This window comes from Bombus pascuorum, chromosome 3, assembly GCF_905332965.1.
Source record: "Bombus pascuorum chromosome 3, iyBomPasc1.1, whole genome shotgun sequence".
Taxonomy (NCBI): domain Eukaryota; kingdom Metazoa; phylum Arthropoda; class Insecta; order Hymenoptera; family Apidae; genus Bombus; species Bombus pascuorum.
In genome coordinates, this window is record NC_083490.1 from 7,169,983 (window position 1) to 7,178,204 (window position 8,222).

General features: G+C 36.2%; 1 protein-coding gene across 1 annotated transcript; it reads left to right on the forward strand.

Moving 5' to 3' along the window:
- The first annotated feature begins 524 nt into the window (after positions 1–524).
- LOC132905643 (uncharacterized) lies at positions 525–8,222 on the forward strand. Its single transcript, XM_060957153.1, has 4 exons — positions 525–779; positions 1,546–1,872; positions 3,446–4,117; positions 5,760–8,222. Exons 1-4 carry the CDS (start codon positions 540–542, stop codon positions 5,967–5,969), a joined length of 1,449 nt encoding a protein of 482 aa, XP_060813136.1. The 5' UTR covers positions 525–539; the 3' UTR covers positions 5,970–8,222.

Genomic DNA, 8,222 nt, shown 5'->3' on the forward strand with positions numbered 1-8,222 from the left:
TCTCAGTCCAAGTGGAACTGCACTTATATACTCTTCTCTGTACCTCTCTGCACCCCTCGGGTCAACTATATTTTTAAGGAGAGCTATACAATTACTCCATACCTCTGTTAGGTAAAAACGTCCATCCCGTGATCGTGGCTACGTTTAGCGACCAGTTGTGTCACTTCGAGCCCAAGCTCACTGTCATAAATCTCAACAACAACTACTTCTGAGTTTTATTATTTAAATGCAGTTATAATAAAAAGTCTAGACTAAAATATTGGGGATCTTCCCAAAAATTCATATTATATGAGAGAGAAATAAAATAGTATAGTAATTTTTTAATTCCACATTAAATTAGTATTAAATTGCATACGACATTTTCAAAGGTCTTATATCTTTGAATTTATCAGATTTGTTTTTAGATACGAAAGAAAATTAACAAAAAATGTGACTTATTTTTATTAATTCTTTTATGCTGTTCGATTGTTTCCCAGTACGATACGGTTTCAATGAAGAAACGTTTTCTTTATGTTCAGGTGAGAGTTTTTTAAAGCAAAATGAGAAGACAATCGTACAGCTCGAATGTGAACGCCGCAAGCTGTGGCGAGCCTCAGATCATCGTAGAGGAAAGCACATTGGGAGAAGAGGAAGCGGAATGGCGAAGGAACGAGTCGCCTCCGCGTTGCATGGATCCCGATTCGCCATCCTTAAATCCTTATCTATTGTCTCCCTGGAGAGAAGCAAGAAAGCACTCTCTACCGACTCCGCAATGTACTTCCGGGATAACCGCATCACAGGTACTGTCTGATGATCATATCGAGAAGAACATACTTACTTACGGGCCACATCCCTTTTCTTGATAATGTATTTTTAGTGTATCCCGTTAGGTTAACAAAGCATAACGTCGTCCAATGTTTGCATAATATATTTAAAGAAAAAGATTGATCGTTCCTTCTGATCTGAATAAATAGCTCTGTTTATACATTATACATTATACATTATACATGTGTATGGGAATTAACTAGTGTCCATACAGTTTCACATTGACAAAATAGTTTCAAGTTACTTGAAAGTAGTTGCTTGATCCAAGCAACTGTACGCGTTAACAAAATAGTTCGAGTTACTTGAAAATAGTTGCTTGATTCAGGTAACTTGGCCAGTCTGAATCGTCATAAAAGCTTGGAAGGATATTTCAAGCAAAATTACAGGTTCACGTTGGTAAAATAATAGGTTCACATTAACCAAATATTATATTATCCAGGACTCACATAGTCAATCGAGCCATTCAGAAATTATATTGACCAACTCCAAAATTGAAAAGCAGAGAAAGGTAATTACGTTACAAGTGGTGAGACGATATGCGATAAAAGTGGAAAGATGAGCGTGACGTTAAGCTCTAAGGAATTAGAAGTTTCGTAAGAATCAATCGTGTACTTGGACGATGAAATTGTGAAATTATGAGATCGTCCAAAGATGAAGTTGATCAATTTGACTTCCGCGAGGCTCGATCGTCAATACGACAGTTCTCGCGTATCGAAACTATCTTGACGTTTGTGTCGACAGGTGAGACGACTGAGCGAGCGTGGCGGAGAAGGATCAGGACCATCACCGAGGGAAGCTGCTTTCCTGTCCACCCTCTCTCAAGCACCAGCTCCTCAGCCAGGTGGCCGAAGACATTCGGTTGTTACGATTGCTAAAGTGCCACCGACTCTGTTTGGCCGTAATCGTCGCGAATCAATCGCCGCTTTTCCTCTTGGAGGCGCGACCAGAATATTGCCGAGTCGTCGAGACTCGGAGTCTAGAATATCCGGACCACCGAGCAACAGTGGAAGCACGCACAATCTTCAGTTGGACATTATGGACGATATCGCAGAGATGAAAGCGAGGAAGGTGAGGATTTTTCGTTTATTTTAGCCGCTCCATCTCCGCTAGTTTGAAGACTGAGAAAAACCGAGTTTAAAGTTGAAGAAGTTCTATACGATCGTGCGAAATTAGGATTTGAAAGAACCGAATAATCGTTGCTTTTCAGGTATACAATTTTCACCGTACTATTTATTATTTTATTCTTTGTAACTTATAATTATTTACATCATATCGTTCTTTATAACAATGTACGCATACGTGGATTCATCAATTATTTTTTTTCTTCTTTTCTAGATGGAGTTAGAACAATTATTAATTAGGCGAAAATTAACACTTAAAATTACGGACGAATCGAATCGCTATGGTTTTCATTCCTTGTTCGTCAGGAGCCTCGCTAAGGAAGCACGTCTTCGTCGGTGAAGCTTATAGCATGGTCGCGAAGAAGCTTATTTTTCAATTGGAATCATAAATTATTAAGCAATAACATAGAGCATACTCTTTTTGAGAATTTTGCTTTATTCCACGCTCAATCGCCAGGGACGTGTCGTAACTCGATATCTCCGCAGGGTAATTTGGAATTATATTACAGCGGTACAAGTTGCCGAACTTCCTCGCCCGCAGAGATATCGTGATCTTCTCGGGAAACTCTAACATCTCGTGTTAGTTCAAGTAGCGTCCCATCCTTGCCAGAAGAAGGCGCGCCAAGAGCACGTGAAAGGCTGGTCGTGACACTCGCGGCATTCACACCTCGAACATTACTAGGAGAACACAGAAAAAGATACTTGTTAACGTTCAAGCGGTTCAAATATTGTTCAACTCTCGCGCGACACAAACGTTGTTCAAACTTGGAACGCTACAGGCATTTTTCAACTCTGTTACGAGCAAACTTATACATATTCATTGAGAACATACGAAGGAATACGTGCTGTATTCGTTATCGCGCGTTTCTTTATTAGAGTTCAGATTTTTATGGATCGTCGTTATTGAAACAACAAACGTTCAATTCGGTTCTTCTCTACGTGCTCATAATCTTGGCTGATAACAGTCATTCGCTATATATATCGTTGGTATCGATGTCAAAGGATTAACAGAGACAAATACGTCCGTACAATCCGATTTGATTGATTTTAGATCCTGCATCAAACGGATCTCTAAATAAACAAATAATTTCTGATTCTAAACATTTATATTACGATCATCTGATTATTAGGATATTAGATATATTATAAAGAAAGATATTATGTATTAAATAATCTGCCTCTTCTTCCGCTTTAAAATGCTCTACGAAGGCCTCTTATAGTCGTTCAATTTTTCAGGTCATAGAAAAGAACATTACGCGTATTCCTAACAATCGCTCAAAGACTCGAACGTGTGCTTCGATAAAGCTCGCTTAACTTTCATCGACACATCGATAACTTTGCGTTCCAAGATGTTGTTACGTCCTAGAATCTCTAACATAATTTTGGAAGTGAAATTTCTGTACGAAACAATTCCATCGCTTTGTAACGCTTAACAGCTCGATCATCGAAACATGTATCATAACGTATGAATTATGATAAAAAAGAAACTATCTTTCGAATAAAAGCAATCCGTTTGCCAGGTGCGCTTAAAGATGTACAAGACGTCGACGGAGCAAGTGTGCGAGATACAGCCGCTGGAAGGTAACAGCTCCGCTCAACGTTACACTCAATATCCGAAACGACGATTCTCTGAAATGCCTGCTCCGTCGGTTTCGCCGACGTCTTCTCTCCGAAGGCGCGTCTCGGAACTGCCAAGAGCCGTGAGTGCATCGGTTTCCGGTGCTGCGGGCATCGTCTGCTCCAATACGGATCTGATATCGATCCTAAGCTCGTTAGCGTCTTCCGCGACGGAAATCAACCGATGCGGCGAGGAAGCGTCGAGTTCGCGGGACGATAGCAAATCAAGCTGGTCCGGAAAAACGGCCGAACAGAAACGAAGTCGATTGAAGAGCTTCCGTTCCAACAGCTTCGACGTGTCGATATTGCACGGAGCCAAGGGTAAGCTTAGCGGATCCTCGAAAGCTGCCGCTTCGACCATTATGGCACCGTCGAATTGGTTCACGAAGAGACACCAACCGATGTCGAAGAAACAGAAGCCGGAAGATTTAATAACGGCCAGCTTAAGCCTTAAATTCGATAAGTCGAAGGTAGTGAAGGCGGTGAAGGAAACGTTGGGCAAAACGTCCCCTAACAGCGACGTCAGACACAAAGTCGTATGGGACGACACTAGTGGAACGAAAGTGGACGCTCAGGTCAGTTGTATTTCTTGTTACGATATCGTTTCTTGCTTAAGGGTCATCGTAGGTGAAAGGAGGAATGAAAAAGAAAATTGTAAATCGTAAAATCTCTTGCAGAGAATGCACTTTATCATAAAAATTAATAAAGTCAACAACAACGTGTAATTAAGTAATTGTTGTTTGATATTCTTTATTATCGATATAGGTGAAACGCGAAGAAGACAATTTGCGATCATTGCGGACGATATCGCAATGACATTATTATCAATCGGTAATATTAAAAATAAATTCATATGGGATGAAAAGAGTGTCAAAAGTGGTCATTTTTGGATCTTCTTGCGAAGGGAAAATTCCTGCAAAATGTTTAAGAACGTCTATCAACAAGGAACAAAAAATATTATTACAGTTCCATCATCTTCTTCTTTTTATTCTTCTTCGTTTTTTTCCAGATGATCCATGTATGAAATAATTCTTCAGATGCTCTGCTGGTAAATGAATCGAAATTTGTAATCGAGCAGGTTTCAAGTACAGCGAGATCGTTGTTGGCTATTGTTCTATACCGATATCGACAAAATAATTCTTCGACGACTCTGTTGATAAATCAATTGTAGTTTGAAATCGAACGAATCTGAAGTACCATCAGTTTGTTGCTACGTGAGAACAATAGCCATCAACGATCTCGCAGTAATTCGGATTCGTTCGATTTTAAACTTCGATTGATTTACCGACAGAATCTCTAAATAATTATTTTGCTGGTAAATTCTGCTGGTAAATCGATAAGAGTTTGGAATCGAGCAAATACGAAGTACAAGATCGTTGTTGGCTATTGTTCTCACGTAGCAACAGTCTGATGGTACTTCAGATTCGCTTGATTTCGAACTTCGTTCGCTTGATTTAATTATTGATTTATCATCTGGATCAAAATTTAAAGAAAATGAAGATCTAGTCTAGCGAGTAAGTTTGGCCTCTGTCTGATTTTCTCATCTCTGCACTCATCTTTTCCAACTTCCATGTCATATTTCGGATAAATGCTAACAATTCTTTATTTCTTGATAGATGCTTTTAAACGTCCCGTAAGAATTTTTCGTTCGCAAGGAGGTCCAATAATGGTCACTTTTTGACCTAACCCCAACTTAACCCCTCTTTTCATCCAATATGAATTTTATTTTAATATTACTGATCTCTGATGGTGGATCTGCGATATTGTACGTAATGATTGTAAATCTTTTCGACTTCTCATCTATATTAATAATTAGGAATATTAAATAACAGTTAAATACTTAAATACATGTTATTTGATTTTATGATGCTAAAAAATTTAAATATTTATAACATTATGATCTTTATTCTTTAAGCATGAAAATAGTTCCTATTTCTGATTTATGTGATATACTTCTGTCAAGTAAATTTACATATATACTTTCATCTTGGCAAAAGAATATGTAAGTTATCGTATCTACGTACTATTACGTATTTTAATATCGTTCAAGTACTGTGCGTTATTTGACTGCTTCATCCTCCAAGGATTAAGCTACCATTTTCTTCGCCATCTTTTACCATCTTTTCGCTTAATGCGAAATCTCGTTTCATAAAAATTTTCATTCAAATAGGTAAACACATGATATTCATAAATTTGTAAGAACAATTTTGTTCGTAGGTACTGGGTAGCGCAATTGAGAAGATTTTAACGGCACAAAGGGGAAACGATACGGAGGCATCCGGATCGAGCGGAAAGCCCTCGGTATCTCCGAACAAACCAAGGTCAGGCAAAGTGGCAAGTTGGTTTTCAAGTACCAAGGACCAAGAGCAAACGGAATCCTGCGAACCGTCTATCTGTTCTTCCCTGAAGGACCTATTCGTCAAGTAGTATGGAAGCACAAATGCGAGTCTCTCTCGTTTAATTAACGCTTCTTCATTTAAGGATTTATTCAGAGATTAACGCGACCTAATAGATGACTGACAATCTCGTTTAACTCAAATTAACGAGCTATACTTTCCTTGTACTTTCTCATTGCTATACTCCTACGATATTCTTTTATCATTTCTGTCGATTTTAATCTCACACAAGTATCCATGAAATATATGTATACAGTAGTTGGCGAAAATATTCGAACACTCGTTATATGATAGATTTTTACGAATATATATTATGTACGTTAGTCCTTTTCTCACTTTACTGGAATGAGACATGTCTATCATGATTACGCTGGTAAAAATTGAAACTAATTTGGAAATGTACATATGGAAGTTAGAAGATGCTTATTGCAAACGTACACATAGCAAAAAAATAATATACAGTGTGAAGAATAATTTTAAACGTATGATTGATTAGGGGTAAAAATGGTCCTACTGAAAATATTGTGACTTATTTATACAATACATAATTAACTGTCCAAATACCGACGGTGATCAATAAGCATCTTATAATTTCTATTTACGTTTGTATTAGGGTGTTCCAAAAGTTTCTTTCGTTTTATAAGGAAATAATAGATGCACGACACTTTGTTTTATATTATTTTATCGAATTATGTATGATCCATTTTGTAGTAATAGAACAAAACGAAAGAAACTTTTAGGACAACCTAATGCATTTTCAGATTCATGAAAAGCTTCAACAAAATATTCATGGAATGTTTCTGTAAGCGTTCGAGTACTTTCGTGAGCCGCTGTATGTATAATAATTCGTTACAATGTTAGTGATAGCTTGGAAAGCGAACTATTTTTATTGTACATCTTTTTACTTTCCATATTACACTCATAAATACTCTAAAACGCTGCGATACTAACTCTTATCTATTATGTTTACGAATGCGTATAATTCGTGAAACCGCTTCTGATTTTACGGAAATTTTGCAGTTGCTTGATGAATGAAACAGATTTGTTAAGAGAATCACATGTTATAGATACCTGAGTTGTGATTTATTTAATATATCTTTTCTGATTTGTTATCCTGCAACATTTCCATGTTTTACGACGTTTTTAAATTAAATTTCACGAGTTTATTTTCCTTAAGCTAAAGACGATGCTCGTGAAATATTTATTTCTGAAGTAAAAAGTAAAAATAGCTTACATATTGCTTGTATTTAATCATGTATTACGATTAATCCTGTTGCGACCTCGTATATTTCAGTTAAGCTGTGGTTTTAATAAACAAGAAGGATTTATAATATTTTAAGAGGATGTTCAGCATGAAATAGAGAAATCATGCTAATAAGAAGTTTTTCATATTTTTCTTCAGGCTTGAAATATTTTTTAATGTTGTGAAACAATTAGGTTGAAAATGAATAAAAGAGTGCAACAGGGTATTTAAACAAACTAATATCTCTTATATGAATAAGTTGAGTGAAATATTATAAATTATTTTCACAAAAAGACACCCATTTTTATTATTACTTTCTAAGCAAAATTCAATATGATTTGTTATATCTGTAATAGGAAATTTCTTTAACTAACGTTTAGTTATCGATCCTATTTTTATTGAAGTTTAACAATACTGTTCAATATTAATAATTGTTAATTTGTAAGTAAAGGGTAATTCCAACAAAGGAAGGTATCACCATCTGTTTGCAAATGCAAACAGATAGTTTCAGATAAAATCAGCATTGGTACTGCAAACTTAAGAGATTGTAAACCTAATATGTATTGTATCGCAAAGCGAGATTCATGGTGAAAAATTAAATATAAAAGTCCATGAAATTTCGCAGATTTAAACATCTCAATGGATACAGCTTTCAGCAAATAAATGTGGACAAAAGTTTAGTCAATCTCTATATTTAAATAACGCATGATATTTAATTCCACAGTATAATTAAACAAAGATTCGAAGCTGAAAATTTCGAAATATAATTGAACAATATATCGTACAATAAATGTTATATGATGTTCCGTAAAGGAGAATTGCGTTTTTATGAAGAGGATCAAAGATAAAAATTTGTTGTTGAACGACACGGTCGTTTCGAAATTCCATTTTGATCTTGTGTATGTATAGTGTATCCCGTACAAAAGATATTACAACAAGCGTTCAGTCATAATATGAAACATTGATCAAAATTTCTATTCTCGAGTGTTTCAAGCCCCAGAACTCATTTTAATAAATATAAGAAGGACAGATTACATTCAA

Bases quoted from the DNA above. Each gene is read 5' to 3' on its own strand.
- LOC132905643 (XM_060957153.1), top strand. From the start codon at position 540: ATGAGAAGACAATCGTACAGCTCGAATGTGAACGCCGCAAGCTGTGGC. The intron at 780-1,545 runs GTACTGTCTGAT...TTGTGTCGACAG, and splicing joins CCGGGATAACCGCATCACAG to GTGAGACGACTGAGCGAGCG. The intron at 1,873-3,445 runs GTGAGGATTTTT...TCCGTTTGCCAG, and splicing joins CAGAGATGAAAGCGAGGAAG to GTGCGCTTAAAGATGTACAA.